The 24,772-nt window shown below is 37.3% G+C and overlaps 2 protein-coding genes across 2 annotated transcripts; both read right to left on the bottom strand.

Moving 5' to 3' along the window:
* Positions 1-2,350: 2,350 nt before the first annotated feature.
* Positions 2,351-6,969, bottom strand: asb12a (ankyrin repeat and SOCS box-containing 12a). The gene is made up of 3 exons (XM_023834022.2): positions 6,716-6,969; positions 2,772-3,539; positions 2,351-2,584 (listed from the first exon to the last, which is right to left on the bottom strand). Exons 1-3 carry the CDS (start codon positions 6,852-6,854, stop codon positions 2,427-2,429), a joined length of 1,065 nt encoding a protein of 354 aa, XP_023689790.1. The 5' UTR covers positions 6,855-6,969; the 3' UTR covers positions 2,351-2,426.
* Positions 6,970-11,291: 4,322 nt separating this feature from the next.
* mtmr8 (myotubularin related protein 8) lies at positions 11,292-22,218 on the bottom strand. The gene is made up of 14 exons (XM_023834240.2): positions 22,069-22,218; positions 20,008-20,130; positions 19,723-19,885; positions 19,405-19,562; positions 18,269-18,397; positions 17,980-18,114; positions 17,758-17,890; positions 17,461-17,570; positions 16,674-16,799; positions 16,394-16,443; positions 15,692-15,892; positions 14,629-14,757; positions 13,962-14,088; positions 11,292-13,864 (listed from the first exon to the last, which is right to left on the bottom strand). The coding sequence occupies exons 1-14, from the start codon at positions 22,090-22,092 to the stop codon at positions 13,691-13,693; spliced, it is 1,782 nt and encodes a 593-aa protein (XP_023690008.1). The 5' UTR covers positions 22,093-22,218; the 3' UTR covers positions 11,292-13,690.
* Between the last annotated feature and the right edge of the window lie 2,554 nt (positions 22,219-24,772).

Genomic DNA, 24,772 nt, shown 5'->3' with positions numbered 1-24,772 from the left:
TATGAATATTATTTCTCGCTGCCAGATGATTTGCGTAGTGTGGATAAAAGAGCGCTGTTTAAATTTTAGCTACCGATGCTCAAATTTCACATTTTTTGGCATAATATTTTTTTTTCATTTATTCATACAGATAGTAAACAGATAACATTCACTCCGACCTTGATCAGGATCAGCGCTCGGGAAATGGATAGATGGTTGAACATATGAACGTGGTTCGTAGCTCCTTATGAATATGCAAGTGCATTTGGGAAGCACATGGTACGAGGTGCGGAGCCGAGCACCATGATGGGGTGCCATTCAATTCCAAATATGCTTATTGAGGCCTGCTTACAGTTATTTTGAATGGTCTCGCATTGGAATATATCCAGATAATAAAATGTATTTATAAAATTCAGGTAATGGATTTAACACAATCAAATAGATGAATTTAGCCTGTAATGTTATAAAACGATCAGTACAATGTAACAGGTGGCTTTACTGATCATTTTCTGTGGCATCCTCCACATATACAGCAAACATACTTATTTGCTAAATTTGAGATGCTGACCTTGGTGTAGTTTTTTTCGTAGCTTATCAGTCTCGATCAGATTAAATGTAATATAACCGTACAATTTGAGATGCCTATTTAAATTCTCAAGACTGGCCAGGAGAAAATTTCTTATAGTTCTGTTTATTTGTTAGCATAATACTCAATCCGGTAGCATGATGATTCCAGTGCTGGGGGTTCGGATCGCACCCCTGCTGTGTGATGGGAGTTTGCACGCCCTCTCTGTGTTGTGCAGTTTAGGTTAATTACGTGCATGAGTGAATGTGCCTTGCGATGGAACGAAATCCCATCTACAGTAGGATGTATCACAGTCTTGGGCTTTATATGCTCAGTCCACCCCCTACCCACACAGACACACACAGCCCTACCATAAATACTTGTAAGAAGGATGGACAATATTAATTATAGAAATGTCTTAAGAGAGCAAGATATTCATCAGTTTCAGTTGTGTTTTATCAGACTCTCCAAGGAGTAGGCCCCAGAAGTGGTATTCATAAACTTTGAAACCATAGGGGTTAGTTAAAATGCAAAATACATTCCTATTTTTATTCATTTCACAGGGTGGGCTAGCATTACTTTTGATTGTAACAATGTATCCTGACAAAATGAGGTTATGTAGAAGGACAGAAGACATCTACATGTTACAATCTAGCATGTTTTGCAGAAGTGGACCTTATCATTTATTATTATTACTTCTATTTTCAATTTATAAGCCTCATGTAAGCAGACAGGAGTGACATTTATTATTACCTGTCAACTGCACCATCTACTGCAACAGAATTTCAATAGAATCCACCTTACAGTATATGCATATAATGAAGAGAAATTGAGGCCAGACTCAGATCACATTGATACTGCTTCACTATCAATAAAGAGAAGGTATTTGTAAAAAAAAAAAAAAATGACTCATGTGGAAGGTAACAATGGAAGACAATGCTGACTCTGCGCCTAACAAACACCACTCATCTCTGATAGTCTCAATCAGGTATAATTTGTAGTCAACTGGGAAAAAATCTATTTACTTTAATCACCACCTTCAAGATTGACTTGCTGCAAGTGCCTTTAGCCCCAGAAATGCAACAAAACATCCCTATACATAAACACCCATTTCTTTCAAATTGATAATTTAAGGTAACAATGTATCCAAAATGTTCCTTAGTCCACAAAACTTTGGATGAAATACCAATATATAGCATATTTTTTCAGACCTGTTTATACAGATTTTTATATAGATCTACTAGTGTGTGTGTGTATGTAGACACACAACATAATTTAAATATAGTAGTATTTCAAGTACATAAAGGCATAAGAAATGGAAAATGTATTCTAATTTCCCAACCACTTTCCCTGATCAGGGTCACGGGGCCTGGAACCTATTCCAGTCAGCACAGGGTTAAACACTGATGTCCACCCTGCATGGCAAGTCCATCACAGGGTTCATATACAAACACACTCACACAACATGCACAACTTAAAAACAGCTATTAGCCTACTAGCATGCCTTTCAACTGTAAGAGGAAACCTGGGAAAGGAGGAGAGGACATGCAAACCCCCCCCCCAAAAGCCTAAGTTGGGCTCAAATTCCCAACTGTAGAGGGTCGAGGCAACAGTGACACAATGCTGCCCATGTTCTAAGGCCAATAAACTTGGCTGTTATCTGAGTTTCCTAAAGTGTGTGTGTGTACATCCTGTCCAGATTGCTCCCCTGCCTCTGCCACAACCTTGTCCAGGATGAGGCTGGATGACAGATGGATGGAACCAAAAAGCAGATGTACACCCTCTTTCCAACATTAAATATGTGCATTGTCAACCTTTTACAAGTAATACCTTTATTGTATTATGTACAAGGCACAGTCTGCTATATCAGCAATAACATTAATCAAAATGTTACACTTCTTGTTGGCATTTCCCTATACTTTAAAAAGTTCATTAGAATTGGTGGCATATCCAGGCAGTCAATGCGATCCATCCTGTTGATCTTCCTCAAGTAAGCTCGTATAGCAATTCTGCACTGTGACATCAGGGATTTTGGACAGCCTAGAAGAAGCACACAATTCGATCAATCAATAATTAAATATACTTTCATAAATCACACTCCACAGAATTATTGTTGAGCTCTTAAGTAAACTTGTATATAGCCCATAGCATAAACTGGCACATCCATAACTTAAGTGCAAAAAAATAACAGGCTAGTTTTCTAAGTCATATATAAAAATGCTGTCACCTCTTTCCTTCAATAAGAGTTCCACGGCTTCATTCTGCTTTGTAGTTTTCTCTATGATGAGAGTGGGAATGTACACATTTGCTCCAAAGTCTATCAAGAGCTTAATGTACTCAACCCCACAACCATGTCTGAGACACATCTCAAGAACTGTCTTGGGCTGTTTGATCCTTCTGAAGAGCTTCTCGTCTGTGCAGTTGTAATCAGGATCAGCCCCATGTAGAAGCAGAATCTTGAAACAATCCAAATGTCCATAAACTGCAGACAGATAGAGAGGCCCACTTGAGATGGATGCATTGGAATCCCATAGTACAACTTTAGATCTTGCATTTACTTCAGCGCCATGCTGCAGAAGCACCTTCAAGATTTCTACATCTCCCTCTCTGGCAGCTGTCAGTACTGGGGAGCAGTTGTTGTTAATACTGCCATTTGGGTTGGCTCCTGCCTTTAGGAGGGTTAAGACACAGCTGAGGTATTTCCCCCTAACAGCAGTAAACAGAGGGGTCTGAGCCTTTACATCCAAGCTGTCCAGTTCTGCTCCATTGGCCAGCAGAACCTCTAAGCACCTAAGGTGACCTCGGGATGCCGCCATTCGGAGAGGTGTACCCGGAATTCCCCAACCACTTCTTTTGTTGATGACTTTCTTAAATCGCTCTTGGGAAAGAAGCTCAGCAAGAAGAATGTCATCATCATCGGATACAGCCTGGATAAGCTGGTGGCTTTCTTTGCTGTCCTCTCTGTCCTCAGGGTTTAGGTATAGCATGAAAAACCCTGAAAGGAAATCAACAGTTTATGTATTATTATAAAGCTTATAGAATTTTGGCTGTATGTATGCTGGGTGTGTAGATCAGTGGACTGGGCATCCATTCCTATATCCAGAAGGTTGTGACTCCAAATCTTATGACCGGTGTAATATCACCTGTCACCTAGGGCTGGGTGATATCATATGAATATTATATCATGTATGCGCAATAATCAGCAAGGCTTCACATGATGGGCAAAACATTTGGCTGGACGCCAGCTTTTTGGTACTATTTGGATGTTTATTTATGCCCAAAATTTGGTAAGCAGATTATTATATGCCTAAAATATTAATGAGGCATTTTAAACGCCCAAAAGGTAGCAATCAGCCCTACTGTCACCTCAGTTACTCAAGAGCTGCTGGTTGACACTGCTCTCTGATCATCACTGGTATGCCAGATCCAAATCAAATCAAACAATCACTTATCGTCACATGACTAGAACGACTGTACTAGTGAGTGAAAGTCTTCAGTCCAGAGTTCCCCCTCATCAGTGCGGTACACCAAATAAATTCAACATGTACGCAGAACAATAACTGAACAATAACTGTACAATAACATACACTATGCATATGCACAGAATACAGATTGAAACAGACACTTATACAGACTATATCACTTGGAACAAAAGCATTTGATAAATACCTAAATGAAAATTATTTATGCCTGTACTTAACATTTTATACTGCATTGTCAACTGTTGTCATGTGCTAGTCTCAGTGATGTGGCAATAAATTAATATGATGTATACATACATACACCTCTTGTTTTGACCAACTTAAAACATCTAATGATGTGAAATGATCTTCAATTGAAGAGAATATAGATAAATCTTCGAAAAAAAGAAAGTTTCAGACCAATCATAACTGAATGTCTAATGCAAAAAAAAAAAACATTTTCTCTGTATGGATTTTGGCATTTTTGGTATTGAGTTTCAGCCAGTTGCGTGAAACAAAAACTGAAATAGATTCATTAGGCATTCTTAATCACAGACACTCCAAAAGACGAGGTGGATTGTGGAATAGATTTCCCATATTAGTATCTGGTGTGACCACTATTTATTTACAGCAGCACAGCAAATCTCCTTTGCATAGATTTACGCAGGCTGTTGATTGTGGACTGTGGAATGCTGACCCACTCTTCTGCTATAGTCTAATATTGTCTGAAACTGGTAAATCTGCAACATACTCCCAGTCCAAAGCATTCCAAATGGATGGCTTGTCTGGGGAGCATGCAGGCCTCAGAAGAACTAGATCATTCTGAGCTGCCAAGAAGTGTGTAAAGATCCTTGTGACATGGGGCCGCAGATTGTTTTGTTGAACAGGTAGGTGATAGCGGTCGATGAATGGTATGACAATGGGCTGCAGGATCTCATCACGGTATCTCTGTGCATTCGGTTGAAATTGGGATTCATCCAAGAGGTGGACTGTTATCCACCATGCCAGTGGCCATCTCTAGTCCACTTGCATTGGGTATGACACCAAACTGAATTAACTTAAATCAACACCCCCAATAAGGACATAAATCATGAAAATAACCTTCCCTAAGATGATTTATAATTGTCTGTGTAGACATTCTTCAATTGTGAAAATCGGCTGTTTCAGCCATGTGTGAGGTTGATGACCATGCAGGTGAAGTTGCCTGATATGACACATGGTCTGCAACTGTGAGACTGGCTGGACGTACTACCAAAAGCTCTAAAAATGGTTGGTGGCAGCTTATGGTACAGAAATGGACATTCGTGACTTTGGCAAAGGCTCTAGTTGATGTCTTTCCACTGTGCATGCCTATGGTATAGTCTCGCAAAACTTCGGGGGCATTGTATTTCAAAAACTGAACATTTCAGACCGGCCTTTCATTTTCCCTATAATAAAGAACACTGGCATAGTGATTATGCTGGTCAATCAACATGCGATATGCCACACCTGTGCAGTAGGTGAATTATCAATAAATTAAATACAAAATTTGACAAAAAATGAAAGCGCTTTATTTGACAAAATTCTGAGACATATACTCTTTGTGCCCACAGATACAGTTTTTGTTTTTCAAACTGCTGCAACAAAGGAACAAAACCAAAAATGTTGCATTTATGGTTTTGTTTACTGTTATTTTTCAGGCCTATTAAGTACACAACCACTTAAACGTCATTAACCTAAAGGCCATTACCAAAATACTGGTATAAGGCATAACAAGTTCTACACAACGAGAACTCTATGGCAGTTTTGTGAAAAACACTTGATAATTAATATGCCAACCACCAGTCAAGAAGTGAAAATGTCACTTTGAACAACAGTTCAGTGAAATCCACGTTCATGAGTATCCAAAACTACTGTTGAAAGATGCATTTCTAAACACCTTCTACCAGTAATCTAAAAAAGTGAATTTTAAAGCTACAATAACGATGCAGAATATCAAAACTGCTGGTAGGCCATAATATTTACACCACCAGTAGCAACATTTTGATACCAAACAAGCACGATTTAGTCGACAAAATGTATGTGCTACACAAAGGAAAAACTAAAATAACCCAAAGAATAAAACAACCAACTCTGATTTCTGTGATCATACGGCAGATCCACAATACGGGTTTTCCATAAAGCCTATAGCCTGTGATGTTTTCTGATACCGCAGTATTATACTAGAACGATGCTATAGTTTTCGATTAGTTAAAGCAGGGCGGTCATGCAGCCCTTCCGAAGAAATCCGGCACTTAGAAATTTAACCTCTTAACCGAAAATATTATTTCAGCGGAAACTGCGGCCCCGAAAGAGACGCATCATGTTTGCGGGCCTGAAGTCACCAGGCTTCACTGAAGGCTGCTGTGTATTTACGGTAAAATAGATGCACTTAGTAATGCAGCAAAGCCAGCGTACACCTCCATTACTGATCATTTTAAGTAACAAGCTACTTGTAAACGATCCGGTCGATGTTTCTTAGATCCGAATACGGCCATTTACGCGTAATGCACGTATCTGAACCTCAAACAGCACAATGTTATTTTTGTCTTCCATCCCGTACAGCGAATCTTATAAAAGCCTAAACAGCAATTAATGGTGTAACTCTCCATAACTAAGCAAGTAGCTACCTCTGCCCTAGCATAGTATTATTAGCAAATAAATAATAAATGAGCCAGTAACAATTACTTACCCACCACATAATACACGAGCGCAAGACTGTTAAAACTGTTTTTAAGATACAAAGAAAGAGAACTTGAAACAATCTTGTTATTAAAAAAAGAATATTTGCTGTTTGCTTCCGATCGATGCAAAGTCTGAGATCTACTCATTGCCTGCAAACGACTCGAAATCTTTTGATTGACACTACACTGCCCAATAATCCGCAGCTGGCGTGAAAGGTGTTGTGCTTACAGACGCTCGAACCGTGGCGCTGTCGGCAAGCTGTTAAAAGCACGATTGGCGGTCCACTACAATATTCATTCAATCTCGAAGTATTTTTTGACCAGCTGGGGAACAGAGTCAGGGCAGGGTAGGGACTTAAGTACACTAAACAAGGACTTCAACAAGAGATAGTTGTGAGCAGTAACAAATACTAGGAACACAAACAAAAGTGAGGGCAAGTGACAGATAAAGTATCAAAACAGCAAGGGAGACTAGAATACAAGCGTAACTGAACATTATTAAAAACAGGGAACAAGTACCCACAACACATATAGCCTACATAGATTAAGAAAATAAACAAACGACCAAAATTACAAACATAGTTGTGGCTGACCTCTGAATTTGTTCTTCAAGCATTTGAGAAATTTGTCCTCAGAATGAATGAATTATTCAATATTTCTGCTAATAATGGCACAGCAGATGTAGCCAGGATGGTTAACTGCTTAGAATGCGTGCTTATGGAAGTAGATTGGCTGCTTGCCATCAGAAACGGGTACTTTGTAACCAGTGTTTGTGACATATCTGAGTACATCTTGTGACTAGGGTACCTGGAAGAGATAAAATTCCAGTCTAGCATTGTGATTTGCTGAGAAGCATTCCATTGGTGACTTGCTTCTTCTTGTAAAGGTTCTGCTTCTGCAGTAAAGTATGGTTTCCTTACTTGCACTTGTATCAGTACTGCCCTAATGTGTGACTTCTCTCTTATTTTAAATGAAGGGTATTTTCTTATTAAGGGAGTGCTGGACTTCTGGGGGGAGGTCTGGCAGCGTGTATATGTGGTTCATGTAGATGGTCATCCTCAGTCATGGGTAAAAAACTGAAGTATATTCACAGAGAACTAGTGACCACACACTGAATAACATTTTACACACACACAAAACTGTAATCCCAATATGACTCCCTTAACCTCTACCCAGCCCTAACCTTACCCATAAGTAACCAAAAAAATATGAGACTTTTGCCATTTTTAGTTTTTTGATTACATTCGCAAATCAAAATAACAGGTTTTTTTTATCACATTTTGGGGGACAAATAAAAATATGTTGACGTGCATTTAATGAAATTCATAGTTAAATCTCATCAAGGCACATTTTAATGCAGTAAACTTTAATTATGGTTTTACCCTCATAGATAAACACCATAATGGAGTGACATGAATTTGTCACTATCGTCACTGGTGTAACAATGGAGAGAATGTTAATTTTTACCCCACCTGGTTTTCAGTGACCCAGTGTTTTTCCTCTTGAACTTGATATGCAAAGAGGTGTGTGTTTTCCTCTTAAACAATCACATTGCCCCTAAACTGTATTGTTTTACTCACGAGAAACATTAGAACATCCTCTCTAATAACATCCGTGATGATACTGTTGTTGATCTGATAGGTAACTGCGTCAACTGATACATGTGACATTACCAGAACTTCTTCCTCTATCTGAAGAATGGCAATTGTCAACGCTGGTGATATCTGGCAAGAGTGTGGCAAATGTTGATGAAATTGCCAAGATTTCTGCTCTTTTAAAAGTCTGATGTTTGCTCTCAGATCTCATACACCACAACAGTTTCAGTGGCCCAAACCTACAAAGATGTTGGGGATAGTGAATGAGGTATTGAAGTTTTAGTGTGAAACACTCAGAGAAGAAGGCTTTAAATTATGACAAAAAAAATCAGGAATAAGAACTGTGAGAAATTGCAGCTGACTTCTCTGGATTTTGAGTGACAGTATGACCAATTTTCATGCACTTTAGACAGACATCTCTGTACTGGTCTGCCACAGGAACATATTGTCCAATTAGAAATGGCAGAATTCTGCATAAACACCAGTTTTCAGCAGCTGATACATGGAATTTACTCTGCCTTATAAAAAGTCGAGCAATCTTCTGGTAAATATTCCTTTTGTTAACAATTCCAATTTGAAAATCATTCAACTCTGCATTAACTGTGGTAATAGAGACAATTCTCTTCGGTGTCTTTTATGTAGAGATTCAAGCACTTTGCCCAGGACTATAGGTGTTACAGTGGTGCTTGAAAGTTTGTGAACCCTATAGAATTGTCTACATTTCTGCATAAATATGACCTGAAACATCATCAGATTTCCACACAAGTCCTCAAAGTAGATTAAGAGAACCCAGTTAAATAAATGAGATAAAAATAGTTCACTTGGTCAATTATTTATTGGGGAAAATGATCCAATATTACATATCTGTCAGTGGCAAAAGTATGTAAACCTCTAGAATTAGCAGGTAATTTGAAGGTGTAATTAGTCAGGTGCCTTCAATCAATGGGATGACAATCAAGTGTGTGTGGGCACCCCGTTGGCTGAGTTAGCCGAAACCCATTTGGAGACACGGTCAGTTACGGGCTTATTATTGAATAGTATAGTAATATTGCACATAGGCTGAGATGGTGAGCAAAGGTGGAGTCCAGGACACTTTCAGGCTCAAGTTTCATTGTCATTGAGTAAAGATATCAGCCTGTAGTGCGACATCTCCACATTCTGATTCTGAAGTGCATCCATTCAGCAATGACTTAGCTAGATCTATCTTGGATGTACACGATCAATGGGAATCTACAGCTGAAATAAGGGCAGTAGAAATGGTCCAGAATCTGCTACTATCAGGTTATGACACTCTCCAGAGCTGCATTACTAAGTCACATTCCTGAGTTTTAGAAACGTTTTTGTGGAATGATTTTGCTGTACAGACGCTCCTCTACTTACGAACAAGATACGTTCCCGAATGGCCGTTTGTAACTTGAAATGTTCGTAAGTCGTTATTCAGCATCATTTTAAGGGTACTCAAATCTACATGCATAAGTAAGTATGGGTCATGCCCTGCTCGTGCCGAGCCTCCTGTGTGCCACGCCCCCCTTGCTATCTCGTTTGGAATCCCTGTGTAATCAGCTGTTTCTAGTTGTGTTAATTAGTTTTGTGTATTTAAGCAGCACAGAAGCCGGCAAAATCAGGTGAACACGGAACATGAAAACGATGTCAAGACATTAATGACTGGACTGGGGAAACATACTCCAACATGGACTTAAATACACAGCAACAATCAACATTACCTGAAACAGCTGGTAACACGGGGATTCCACACGACGTAAATGAGGGGGCGTGGCACACGGGAGTATTGGACAACCGGGGCATGACAGTATGATATAAAATCAATACATTTTCTTATCCTAAAACACATTACTAATGATACATAAAAGAAAAATGGATAATGGATGCACAGAATATTTCGCAATAAAAACTAACTAAACTTTGATCTGAAGAGAACACGTCTACCGATACACAAGTACAAAGAACTGGAATGCTGGGAGTACACATGCTACACTGCTTCGCGGCGGGAGTAGCAGCCAGCATTCGTACTAGGCAGAATTGGCGCGCAGAACAAACTTTGATGTTACGAACAGGAAACGGGAGCCTAATGAATGCAATTTAGGACTCACAGTCCTCTTCGGTCGTATGTCTGAAAGTTCGTAAGTTGAAGGTTCGTAAGTAGAGGAGCGTCTGTATTTAAATGTACTAGGTATGAACATGTTACAAGATGTCATCATGGAGTTTGTTCAAGATGCTTAACAGATGCTAAACTGAATATCATTGTGATATTCACACTGAAAATCTTCCTTATGTTGCTTTGGTTATTAACAGCACAGAGATATTGGCAGCCTACAAGAATGTTACTTGCTAAAGTATGCAATCTGAGATACCCATCTGAGCTTACTCTTTTGAAGTGTTCCAAAAGATTTTTCTTAAGCTGGATGGGACGAAGGTGATCCCGAAGTTGCTGGCTTTGTGGAACAAACTGTGTTAATTTCAGGATGTTTTTATCACAAACATTAAAAATTATGATTTAATCTTATAGAACAACAAAGTTTTTTTCTTTGCTTTGGAGAGGGGGCGATGCCTTAAGGTTATAATTGCTGTTCATTGTATGTGAAGCATTTGAGGACCAAGGGAAGGTGAATGCTGATATGCATGTTTGAAATCAAATCGGCCCAAAAAAAGTGAAATGTACGAGTATGTTTTTCACTGATGTATTTTTTTTGAAAGACTTCTTCTGGTAGTCAGTTGAAATTAATCTGCAGTTTTTTCTTGGTATTTTAATGGTTGTCTAACCCATTGAGGTGTCCCCCAAGGCTCGGTTCTTGGTCCCCATCTCTTCTCTTTTTATATCACCTCTCTAAGACCAGTTTGGTTTATACCTCAGATATTTCAGGTCTTTCTGTTGGAGAAAATACAGCAGTTTACAAATCCACTATATAAAGCCACAAATGGATTTGTAAGCAACATGGAATATAAGGGGAAAAATCTCATGAAAAAGAGATGCTACATATCAAGAACATTTATTTTTGCAAAAGATGCGCTTCTTACAAAAACAACCAACACATACAAAAAAGTAAAAGAACTGTACAGAATAATGTTTTAAAGGAAAAGAAGATTCTAAAATAATTCTGTATTCCTAATTTGAGTTATTTCCCCATTTCAGTATAACCTGTAAACAGCTTTTAAAAATGTCACTGAAAAATCAAAAATATAGTGACACAAAAAATAACTTCAAAAGCAGTTTAATACAAAAAATGAAATTACATATTTCATTAAAGGAAGATTAAAACCTAAAAAAAAAAAAACTCCTGTTAAATGCAGATCAAATGTCTCATAAAGTTACTGGAATGTAGACAGTTACTTTATCAGGCTCCTAAATTATGTACAATACTGTTGTATTTTAACATACCACAACACAAATTTTCACTGTGGAAGACAAAATTACATGAATGACTGGAGTGTTTCCTTAGAGCAGGGGTGACCAATCTTATCCGCAAAGGGCCGGTGTGTATGCAGGTTTTTGAGATAACCTGTAGGTCAGCTGTTCAAACCCAGGTGTGAGGACTCTTCAGCCAATCAGTCCTCTAATTAGTAATCTAATTAGGGAGTTGCAGCGAAAACCCGCATACACACCGGCCCTTTGCGGATAAGATTGGCCACCCCTGCCTTAGAAGGTCGTGTTCATTTTAAGCCAATTTTCATTTTCTTAACATATCACTCTTGAGAAGTTAAACGTGCTTGTGATGTGTTTGGGTTATACCTTTTGTTAAACATGGCTTGTATCATCTGAAAGATACCTCAAAAAAATACTGGCTAAATACATTAAAGTGTAAATATGAGAAACATACCATCTGTATTTCAATGCATACAATACTCTGCATAATGGAGCAAGAAATTGTGTCTACACTGTCAAATCACTACTGCAGAAACACCTGCAGCAGTATTTCTCCTGCTCAACTTCAGACAGGTGCTGTGAATGACGCCAGTCTAGTATCTTACATTACCATGCATATGATGACACCAGCTGAGTTTTATGCAACAAGGCACTACATTTCAGCTTGTATCTACATTACATTCAAAATGGGATTTCAATACTTTTCATCATAACACAAATGTCAGCATCACAGAATTCTCGGCGGCGTTTAGGTCAAATAAGCAGTACTAATGGTTGAAGCTCCCCTAGCCAAACAGTCTAGGTTAATATCTAGCCAAACGGTACGTATAACATCACAAACTATTACAACAAAAATCAAGAACTGATTCACGCAACGAAAACGTTTAGCAGGTATATTGGAAACTGAAAACTGAGAAAAAAAACAATGAAACGGCCAGGTGTCTGGTAATACTAGACATTGATCATGTGTAGATTCAGTCAGGTGTACAATCTTGAAAAGTACTACTTTAACTGTGCAAATAAAGAACAAAATGCCTCACATAATTTGAGAAACACTTATACACAAAATTTGAATAACATACATTTCCGGTGTCATTCGCATGTTAACCAGGAATTTAAAATTATTTTTTACCGTTGTTAGACTGAAAAAGTTGTAATATAGATGTACAAAGTATTCTGAACATACAGTGGGGTAAACACTAGCAACGTCCCACTGCTTGACACATACAGTATATTGAAACTTGCATAAAACTGATGTCAGTATTCCTTATCTGTGCTCAAAATACACAATATTCATGTATTGTGCAACCACAATTAAGACACCAAGATGCAATTCTGGGTGTTAAAAAAAAAACTGCACACTTATTTCACATACTGAGCATGGGGGAAATTGCAATTTTACATAATTCAGCCTGTTTACTAAAGAAACTATGAAATGATGTATTAACACCTGTATGTATACATTTGAATTCAAAAGAAATTTTATTCAAATTAAACCTAAGCTAAAATGTTTGCAAAATATAAAATCATATGACAGAAAATCTAAGAAAGGCTGGGGTAAAGATGGAAGATATGTTAATATTGACAGAATTTATAAGACATATTGAGAAATATTACTTGAGAATAACCTGATAAAAAAAAGTATAAATTTTTAAGTCCAGTTCTGTTAAATCCAGTTGAATTCTAATCCCTTACTTGACTGAATTCCCTTAACATATAATCCTTTGTATGTTTTAAGCCCCTTAATTTACAAAGAAATAACCATTTTGATTAACTTTTGTAGCACCATCTCATCTGTGAAATGCCTTCACTCCATTTTGTTGTTGAAGTTCTTAGCCCATCAGTTATTACTTGCCGTGCTTGTAGAACAAGTTTTTCACTAAAAAGGACAGAAATGTATGACCCAATGATCCTATGAGCATAACCGTTGTGAAAATTGTAGTTTGGTTTTGCGACTGTCATGGTGACTCATTTGTCGAATATCAGCATACTTCTTCCTGATCGCTCTAAGTGGCAAGACTTGCTTTTGAGTTCTCTTCAGTGCCATTGGTATGGGAGAAAATATCCACGGCTTCATTACCAGTAAAGGAAAGGGGTGCAGCTGACACAGGGGAGGCTTGGCCACCAGACACATTGTCTGAACAACCTCGTTCTGGCAGTCCGTCGACTGCTGCCAGCCTCTTTGAATTGTATAAGAGAAAATTTCATAGAATTTATCAACTTGCTTACCACTTGTTATATATCAGTCTGTACAGTCAATGACAAATTCATGCTTACCTTTTGAAGACTCTCAACCTTCTCTTCATCCTCTATCTTTTGTCTGGTGAGTGTCAGTAGATAATCCAAAACTGACTGCTTTGGATGCATGCCATTATCAAACCGATTATACATACCACACCAAAGCCTGAAGAAATAGATTTTTAAATCAGTTCATACTCAGAGTAGACATAAACTTGACTTGTTGCTTGAGGTAATGTCATATCAAGTACATTGTGGGTGACTACTCTATCAAAGCAGCTCTATAATGGTTGACTACTAGCATACAATGTTTTGCTAATCAATACCTCACCGAGCTAATTAATTAATTATCAATCAATCAATCAGTCGAGCTGGTGGTGAAAATTAGCCAATACATGGAATGGTTAAGGTGCCCCTGAGGAGGTTTGGGAACTGAAGCAGTGTTCTTCTAGCCATCCAACAAGTCAGTAACTTTTTGGAGAATGGAAAAAGTATTCGTTTTTACTGTGCTACCGTTTTCGTGCATAGATTCTAATATTAAATTGTGAGCAAAGATACACTTACTGCCTAGATAAATAGCTTTAAACATTTTCTTTGACTTTTGCACAGTACTGTGTACACCTGTGTACACACACGCACACACACACGCACACACACACACACACATATATAAAACACGGACATACATTCATTAATTCTTCCTTACTTGAAATTGAATGGTAATGTGTTTGGTTTCAGCACATCAATATAAAAGAGACCTTTATATAGTGGATTTGTAAACTGCTGTATTTTCTCCAACAGAAATGGCCAAATGTTATAAGTTTTTTCCTGCAGCCTGTAAAATAAAGATAAAACTCAGATACATCTGCACAAACAAAGAAGCTTTTATATTTATTAACACACATTTTACTTATTTTACTATATATAAGTATCTGGCTAATTAAGTTAATGAACTGACATGAATCAATCACTGTCCGCAATAAATGTACAGTAAAACCTTGGATTGCGAGCATAATTCGTTCCGGAAACGTGCTCGTAATCCAAAGCACTCGTATATCAAAGCGAATTTTCCCATAAGAAATAATGGAAACTCAGATGATTCGTTCCACAACCCAAAAATATTCACATAAAAAATGATTAATACAAAATATAAAGTAAAAATACAAGAAACAAATTAACCTGCACTTTACCTTTGAAAAAAATTGTGGATGGTGTGAGGGAGACGAGAGAGAGGAGAAGAGGAGGATTATTTTATAGAACGGAATCACTGCTATCTGTTGGCTCACTGTAATCTTTTTCTTTTTGTGCGACTTTAACAAGGAATCTATCCAATGAGAGCCGCTCCTGCCTCCTTTTCCATTTCGCGGAAATGTGACATTGCATTGTCCTTAAACATATTCATCGCTAACACTGCTACGCCCTTATTCGTGTGGTGCTTTTCTACTACATTTTGACCATACGAGTGAGGCACACCGACTGAGACCGAGCATGGGAGACGATTACCCACAATCCGGCAGAGAGAGAGACAGAAAAACCATTGGCTCAGCTGTGATCACGTGACGCTCGGCAGACAAAGCGTATACGTAATACTCGTATTGCAAGACCTGGCTCGTTTATCAAGTTAAAATTTATTTAAAATTTTTGCTCGTCTTGTGAAACACTCACAGACCAAGTCATTCGCAATCCAAAGTTTGACTGTATTCACTTTCTCAATAGGGGTGAGACAGAAAAAAACTCATAAATGAACAGATCAGAAAAGGAATACTTACTTCATTTCTAATCTCTCCTTTTCACAGTTGCCAATGAAGTTACCAAACTGGCAGGCATACACATGGTCATGGATTTCAGTGAGATATCTCTCATTAAACTCAAAAGCACAAGGGTACTGCTCCATCAAATGCCAGAGGCATTCAACAAACTGAGTGAAAACAGGTGACACTTCCTTAGGTTCTCCCTCTAAATGGCCACACCTAAAAAAATATTTGTTACACATGGTAAAAAGTTGCAACAATCTAAATAATTATTACTAAAACTACTAAGACTATTTATCCCCATTTAATTCCCAAATATATGGAGCCCACAAAGTCCTGAAAAAGGGCCTGAAATGATTGGTATACGTCACTGTGTATTGGACATCAAGAATCTGTGATTAAAAACTGACTGGCTACACATTATAGATGGAAAACTGAATATTGATTATGAGCCTAACTTCATCGTTGCAAGACATTCTAAGACAGAAGTAAAATTTTATGCTCCATGTTCACAGAAGCATGCTAAATACCCTGATTATCTTGTGCAAACAAGATAGTATCTTAACGTTTTGACTCTACACAAACAATTGAACTAAAGCTTGACTGAAATAGTTAAATTCAACAAAGTTACTTTCTGATGGATTACAGCCCTACCCTAACAGTAAACACTAGGTAGAAATGGGAAAATAATCTGGATGAAAGATACTGAACGTGAATTACCTTTGAGTGAATTTGTGTCCCATGGATATCCATTCTTTTTCTATCAAAACCTTTAAATGAGGGGGTAAATTAGTTAAAAGAAATAACCATGTAAAGCAACAGAACTGACATTAAATAATTAAACATAAAATGTAGCGATTTAACAAAGAGCTGTATAAAGTGAATCTGGAGATAATCTCATTTAAAACTGCAACAGTCCATGCGAATGGATCCACTTCTAAACACTAGACATGGCTGGTCCAACAACAAAGGAAAAGATTAGCGACTAGTGTACCCGTACCATCAAACCCTTCATTGTTCTGTAATAGGGGTCCAGGAGAACAGCAGCCAGAGAGCAGACCTGAGCCGTACGATCCCAACCATCTGAGCAGTGAACCAGCACACTGGCGTTTTCTTCTGTCACAGCCTGCAAGAGGAACCGGCGTAAGTAAAAACTACAGCATGTGCATAATCATTCTGCCATATTCTGATCATGTATTATTTCCAAGAACATCTTCCATCCGACTGTTTTCTGTACCCACTTGTCCTATAGAGCCTATGTTGGAAGCCCAGAATGGGGTCCACTGTACCATTCCAAGAACATCATTCCAACTCCAAATCATATCAGTCTAAATATTTGCTGGATAGAATCATTGGCAGGTGATATAATTGCTGGATTGAGAAAGGACATGTGTTTTATTCAAGTGTGCATAATGAGGCAACTTTTTACTACAGGTGAAACAGACCAAAAAGATCTAATGGATACTGGAAACAGAAAAATTGTGAAATACCATTCAGAAAGATGCAAGATGACTTGAAATTGCTAGTTTTTATGTGTGACTCCAGCATGATTAAACTCTATGATAATCATTCAGTTTTTATACAGAGAAAAAAATTGGAATTCACTGGCAAGATTGTATTTGTTAAAAAAACTAAATAATAAACTTTAATAATTTTGCACACTATGATACCATTTAACCAATTGAATTCAACAAATTTTCAAATGAAGCAAGTGAAAATAAAATGAAAATAAACGAACACCAGGGGTAACATTACATTTCAGAAGTGTGATTCGGAGATAGCATTACCTTCACTAAGAATATTCCAGCATCCATTATTGCTTTAATATGACGCAACCAACCAGAATTCTCCAGCCCAGTTAAGTAGTCACTCATCGTGGGTGATTTCACTGCACACACTGTTGACAAAATTAATATGTACATTTCTGTACCAGGTAGAACATTTACAGCAGATTGTGGTTTAAGCTGTATCTTTATATTCTTAACATAGATTAGTGAACACATATTAATAATGTTGCTGAGTAATCAAAGGTTATGGTAAATGTAATTGGCTGTGTAAAAAAAATAAATTAATTAAAAAACAACCTTCCACAAGCTTCTGTAGACTGCTTCTCATCACGTGGATATTCTCAATACCCACAAACTGAAAGCGGATGTTGGAGTAATGGTCCTCATTCTCATAACCTTTCCCAGCAGCTCTATTGGCCATAGCATTCAACTAGAGAAGAAAAGGAATTGTGGAATTTGTACGAGAAACGGTAATCTGAAATCCAGTCATTAATCCTTTTTTAATGCAGATATTAGTACCTTGGGTCGGGTATCCACCACATACATGTAGGAACTCTTGGGATTTGCCTTGCTAATGGCCTGCAGCATCTGTTCATCTTCCACACAGCGAGCACTGAACCCAGACAGAGGCTGGCTGCAGCGGCAAATAGCAGCCTATGGGAAGGGCGAAATAATGATTATCATTAGAGTCATACGCAACCCCCCTGCCTCCCCCTAAAAAGGAAACACAACCTCCTTAAATGCAAGATTCTGGAATATAAATTAATTGGGAAAAAACTCTCTGTGGGTGTTTCACGATTAAACTTACACTGTTCTCCTTGTGGAAGTAAGACAGGACTGGAAATCGTCCCCTGCTCCTGAATTTGGAGCTACCCACTATCGTGGGGTTGCTTGCTGCTTTTGGGACAGCCAGCTCAGCAGGATACGTACTGCAGATCTATGGATCACGATAGGCAGTAGATGATGATCATGAGGGCATTAATGAGTGAAGATTTACAGTGAAGAACAAATAGTAGGACTGTAACAGTACATGTATTCATCTTTGCAGTTTGGTACATCACGTTCAGTTCTGTACGTACAACACAACAAATCAATTCATTTATTGACACTGGCAGAACCTAAATTCACAAGATGATTTTCAACATGGATAACATTTATGCTAATTGTGGCTAAGCTGGTTACGACAAATGCTGGTTACAGTCAGTTATAATGGCCAGTTTGAGAACATTTTGTTCTTTCCATAAATTACACCAGCACCAGACAGAGTAGTTGATGAGACCAAGGCTGTCTGTCGGCTGATATACAGGACTTGGATATGTTGGTGGAAACACATCAATCTCATTTGAGACGACATCATCTTAGTGCGTGTACCACCAGAAAAGGCTGAAAACAGCCTCTCACCAAGGCATCCAAGGCACTTTTGCCAGGAAATTCAGTATAGTTAGCATAGTACATGGGATTTAGACAACATTTAGTAGGATTATAATTGTTATGATGTTATATTTTCGATTTGTTACATTGTAGATACAATGCGCAAATAAGCGTTACTTATTTTTTTTATCCAGACACATTGCTTTTGGTTTACATCTGTTCCTAATTGTGTGCAGTTTTAATAATAAATCATTTCGGAACAAATTATGTTTTCTCTGTGGTACCGAAACTGCACTGAGCCGTGATCCCAAAACTGAACCATGAACTTTCTGTACAGTTACACTCCCCGCAAATAATGCATTGAAATTATTCATATTCCACAAGACAAATGACAGCTTGTTCTTCTCTATATATAATATTTATACATTTATAACCTTTTTAAAATTTTATATTAACCCATACTCATACATACCCAATACATACCAGCTGCCTGCATTATGTCTACCATTAGCTTTATGCTAATCCAGCAAAATAGTCATCAAGGAATCAAAAGAGAGGGAGAAAAGCACTTACTCCATAGTTCTTGTTAAGATCAGTCAATTCCCACAAATCATTAGGCAAGCCCATCCTCTCAAACTCCATCTTCAGATTTACCGCACCCCAGCCAATTCTTCTGTCATTTTCATCTTGTTTTGGGTTGTACAGGAAAGCATATAATTCTTCATATTTTGCTGCCAGATGAAAAACACAAACAACCGTTACACACATAAACACAGAGTAATCTCCGGAATGCTGAGAAATACATCTTGATGCGTCATACTCCCTTGAATTAGAATTATAAAGCAATGAACACAAAGCAAATCAACAGTGCTGTGGTCATGACCACTGTACCTGGCTGTGACAGTTTGAGTAAGGACTGGAAAACATCCTGACAGTCTCTCTCCCGAGGAAGAACAAAGTGAGCTACACGGAAGTTTTTACAGTGGATGAGAAGGGGGCACCCTGCTGGTGTGAGAGCCAGCTTCTCAACTGTCGCTATGTGATGGTGCAGGATCTGTCCAGCAAGAGACAATGACAATGTAAAACCATAATTCAATGTACTGCAATTTATTTCTCCATAAACACAGGTCTCACAGTGTTTACATGAATGTAATTTAAATATATATATATATCTACCCAGGTTTCCTTGCGTGTCTCTGACGCTGTTTCCACATAGATCAGGTGAGTTGTTGTCAAATAAAGAGTGCCAATCGCAGGCTTCTTGGGTGTGTATCTGTCCAGTAATTTAACTTGTTCTACCTGTTAATTTTAAGTATAAAAACATTCTTTAGAATGGAATTGAATTATTTAGATTTTTAATAACTGTCATGAAAAGAAAATGGAAGAAACCATGACCTAGAAAAACACAGCAGTCTTAACAATTAATTACAGAGTTACACATAATTTGTAATATTGATTGAAAATTCTGCAGCTACACAGAAAATATGTATGAAAGAAACCATGTTTTACTTTTGGGAAATTCTGTTTTTTTCTTATTTATGAGAGAGACAGAAAACTGAACAAAGAAATAAGTGCTTCTGTCCAAATAACAACAAATGATTTTTTTAGCTTGGCAATGTGAGCTGGGAAAAGCTAGATCAGTGTGGGGTTAGGGTCATTCCATTTCAATTCAACTAATTTCCCAAAAGAAAATTCCATAAAAAAGACAAAGGAGAAATTCTCGAAAATACTTTACATAATTTACATACTCAAAAGGTCTATTTTCATGGAAGAAAGGGTTTAAAAGAATGAGATTATGTGTTTTTTTCAGTTCAGAGCCTCATAACTCCTACATCCTTTTGAATCTATTTTTTTCCCATTTGAAAGAAGGTAAAGAATACATTCTTCTGAATTAAGTGAAATGCATACATATGTATTTCATTACAAAACATTGACTTGTTACTTCAAGCCGTTTACTGTTTTTTCCAGTTAAAGTTACAGAATGTGTTACAAAAGCAATATCATTGCCTGCTGCTCACTGTATGGTAATGCTGGCTAAACTTGATACATACAATGGGTGAAGAAGCCTACAATTGAGAAGTATCCCATATGCAGTACAGTGTACCTATATGAATGTGTTACAATCATATTTCTATTACAATCATATTCTACAAATTTCAGTTCATGTATACTCTTAGGAGCAAAGTGGTATGCTTTGCAATACCAATAGTAGTCAGCCAAAATAAAACACTTTTCTAAAACCAAATCATGTAGGTATATTGCAACTACATTACAATACAACTCTACATTTAAATGCATACTTTTGCCTTGCTGAACACAAGATGAAGATCGATACTACTAAAATCATAAAAGCGATACATTTTGTAAAAATGTATGGGAAAGCGATTAAGTGACTAGACCACCATATAAGTACTTGTATTATTCAATGCCATAGAATAAAACACAAACCACACATTTCATGGGGTACTCATCCGCATACAGCTTCTATTCAGCTGCAGCTATATTCAGCATTTACAGTGCCTACATATTCGTCATTAGGCAAACGGAAATGAAACTTTCATAAGGGCTATATAAATTTCTTCTGTGCAATATTTCAGACTGCAAAAATGTGGAAAATGGTACTAAAATTGTACCAATTGTAAGGGGGTGTTGAAACACGGCTACGCAGATTCCTATCATCACGACTCAGCAGCACTGCAGAACGGAAGGCTTATTTTACGCCGTTCTAAGTTTGTGTTTAGCCACTAGTACGTTATACATTAAAAAAAAACAGGATGTCTAGCCTAAAAGCGGTTAATGATTGAAAACTATTTTAAATGTCCTAAAAAGTACAATACCCATTTAACCTAAACTAAAATTTTAGAACTAACGGATTTCTTCAACACTATTTTGCAAAATATATTCTTTCAAATAATCATAGCGGGAATATATTTCTATGCTAGTTATTTCTAATAAATGTTAAGCCTTTAAGAAGATAATCACTGCGAATATTTCTGTACATGATTAATATGCGTATGTCAGCGTTTATATTTTAGGTACATTAAAACTGCAATGTGAAAAAATACATATAACATGCCTTACACTTAAAACAGGTCATGATAAGTGTGAATCACAGAACAGAACTTAAAGGACCTGCTGCTAGCCTCAATAGAATTTAATTCCTAATTAGAAAGACTGACCCAAATATAGTTTCATTATCCATATGAACTAAATAGTTTAATATACTCTAGATATTACCTTTGGCGTAGTGATATATTCCATGGTAAAACGACGGTACAACGACCGTACACTGTTTTCAGCATATAGTTATGAATCTATTACTTTAGGAGATGAAATTTATGACCATTTCCGGAACTCTCATTTCGCCATGTTGAGTGTGTACGGTCCAAATCAGCTGAGCTCATAAAATAACGCGAGAGTGTGACGTAGCAGGCAAGCGTCCATAGCTAAAAGGTATATTGGCATATTTTTAATGTGGTTAAAAAAATATGTTAAAACAGTGGTGATATTTATTTCACACATGAATATGCATTTTACTTTTGTGTTTTTTGCTTGGAAAAGTACATTTGTCTGTTTTTTTTCCTTACACATGTATACATGAAATATATTAAGGAAAATAAGGAATGATTTGGCTTAACTGGGTTAAACTGTGAAGGCTAAAATTAGATTTTAACACAATATAATTAGCACTTCCTTTGGGGCAACAATTGCTGCATGTCCAGTCTAACTATAACTAATTCCTTTAGCTAACTGGTTACTGTAAGTTAGTATCTATAGTTTTGTGTCTTTTAAACTGAGTTTGGTTAAATACAAGAATTTTCGTAACCAAATACCTTAGTCAACAACTCAACATCTGTTGTGGTTCCTGGGGTTTGTATGATGGACATTGTGTTCTGTTACAAAACTTCAATGCTTTGTGAAAGCTGCGGGGTGGGGGAGGGGTAGCCAAGGGTAAAAGTTTTGTTACATTCTCATTTTATTCTATGAAGAAGATGAGCATAATGATATGTTCCTCAGTTATATGTATCAATGTAACTGCAAACTGCTCAATTCATCCACCAAAGAAAATGGGAGTGTGAACTAAAGACAAGGACTACACAATTCTATTGTGTAATCTATAGATGCTGCGATTTAAATGTCAGAAATGTAAAAGGTTCATATAAAAAGGTAATTTTAGTAAAAATCAAACTCTATATAAATACATTATATATAAGCAGGGCTGCCAAAGTCATAACACATTACATAACAATCATTACTTTGATTGCACAAGCCCCAGGCCCAGATTTCACAACCAAAATGACAAAATTCAGTTAGGATCTCATGGGGAAGCTGATGGAGAGGAAAGGTCAGGAAACATCATTACATAGCTAATTTCATTTAGAAATTGAGAATAACAACATCGTAATTTGCAATATTTATTACATTTTATTGAAGGCTAATATCTTAAAATAAGGATCTCTCCAGTTATTAAGTACACATTCAGTTGTTGTCAGGCTAATGTCTTTAGAGCCAAATGCCATGTAGGTTTTATATTTGGATAGTTTTTTTGTTCCTAAACATTCACCTTCTGTTTTGAGAGCAATGTCATTAACTGTAAGAATAAAAGAGTCTGTTGGTGGACATAGTGCAGGGAAACAACTTTTATGTCATATAGCTCTTTTATTTGACCCATGCTACACTGGTCATTTATTTTTGTCTTTATTTTGAGACTTCTGTTTGGAAAATATACATTTCTATAAAGAATATACCAACTATATGTATCCTTTTTGGATGGTTTTACAAAACAACTGTATATGTGATTCATTTAAGTTAAAATGAATTCTTTGACAGCCCTCATACATATAATCTCTACCACTGAATTTCACCAAAATGACACAAACAACCACCTGTCAAAAGCGTAGTAGTACTGGAGACAGTTACTAAACAGAGCATCCTAAAACAGACTGCCAATTACCAAGTTTCCCCCAGGCATACAGAGGAAGGAGAGCAAAACTAAACACTCGATCCAGTTTCTGAGTGTAGGATGCTATGTACACCCATACTGGTCATACAGTCTGTCCAGTCAAGCCTACTTAACCACAATCAAAAACGGGAAGAAAAAGCAAAACACAAGCTTATGAAATACAATCTACTTCAATGCCAAAACTCCAAATTGTGAGCTGGATAATGCTTTTGGGTCTGAGACAGAAACTTGCTTGAATACAAAGCTACAGGCACAGATGTCATTTCACCTTGTTGTACCCGTGACAGGACACTATCAATGCTATCCTGTGAGGCATCAGAGAACAACATAAAGGTTTGCACTAGAGCTAATACGTAAGTGTGCGAAAGAGTCGTTCTCAGCTTCTCGAAAGCATCAAAAGTTTCTAATAGCTAAAACAATGTGGAGACACCTGTTTTAGTTTCATATTACCTCTGTACTTCCTCTTCTGACCAAATATCGACTCAAGAAGTGGCCAGTAGCCACTTAATTATGCAAAAAAAATAAAAATCTGAGAGTAGTTGACCAAGCCAAGACACAATCTGATTCTGGTAAGATGTTATATGAACCCGCTCCTTAGTCTTCTAACTGGTCATTTTCAAGTTGTGACTGTTGAACACAATTTTTAGGCATTGCAAAGCACACCAGCTCTCTGTATTCATTGCCCAGCATTATACCACAGCTGCTGTCCAGAGGTGTCACATGTCACTTCCAGTGAGCAGCCTGACCAGACATTCTATCCGTATAGGGACTAAATTCTTAAGAGTATATTGGAATATTATAAAATGCTAATTTACATCATTTTCTTTTGCTAATTAGCTTAGTCTTCTACCTTATCAGCCACAGGGCACTTCTGTTTTCTCAGTCACGCTTTAATTACATCAGTTCATTCACAAATAGAGTATCAGATCTGAACTATTGCCTCGGAACATCACAATTTTTGTATCACAAACAATCATT

This window comes from Paramormyrops kingsleyae, chromosome 18 (assembly GCF_048594095.1).
Source record: "Paramormyrops kingsleyae isolate MSU_618 chromosome 18, PKINGS_0.4, whole genome shotgun sequence".
Lineage (NCBI taxonomy): Eukaryota > Metazoa > Chordata > Actinopteri > Osteoglossiformes > Mormyridae > Paramormyrops > Paramormyrops kingsleyae.
The sequence above is the reverse complement of the archived record's forward strand: the minus strand, read 5'-3'. Positions and strand labels throughout refer to the sequence as shown.

Excerpts from the sequence above, each read along its gene's own strand:
- asb12a (XM_023834022.2), bottom strand. The coding sequence starts at position 6,854 with ATGAGTAGATCTCAGACTTTGCATCGATCGGAAGCAAACAGCAAATAT. Across the intron at positions 3,540-6,715 it reads GCTCGTGTATTATGTGGTGG|GGTTTTTCATGCTATACCTA; the intron begins GTAAGTAATTGT and ends ATTTCCTTTCAG. Across the intron at positions 2,585-2,771 it reads ACTCTTATTGAAGGAAAGAG|GCTGTCCAAAATCCCTGATG; the intron begins GTGACAGCATTT and ends TGCTTCTTCTAG.
- mtmr8 (XM_023834240.2), bottom strand. The coding sequence starts at position 22,092 with ATGGAATATATCACTACGCCAAAG. Across the intron at positions 18,398-19,404 it reads ATCTTAACAAGAACTATGGA|ATCTGCAGTACGTATCCTGC; the intron begins GTAAGTGCTTTT and ends CGTGATCCATAG. Across the intron at positions 14,758-15,691 it reads AAGGAGAGATTAGAAATGAA|GCTGCAGGAAAAAACTTATA; the intron begins GTAAGTATTCCT and ends TTTATTTTACAG.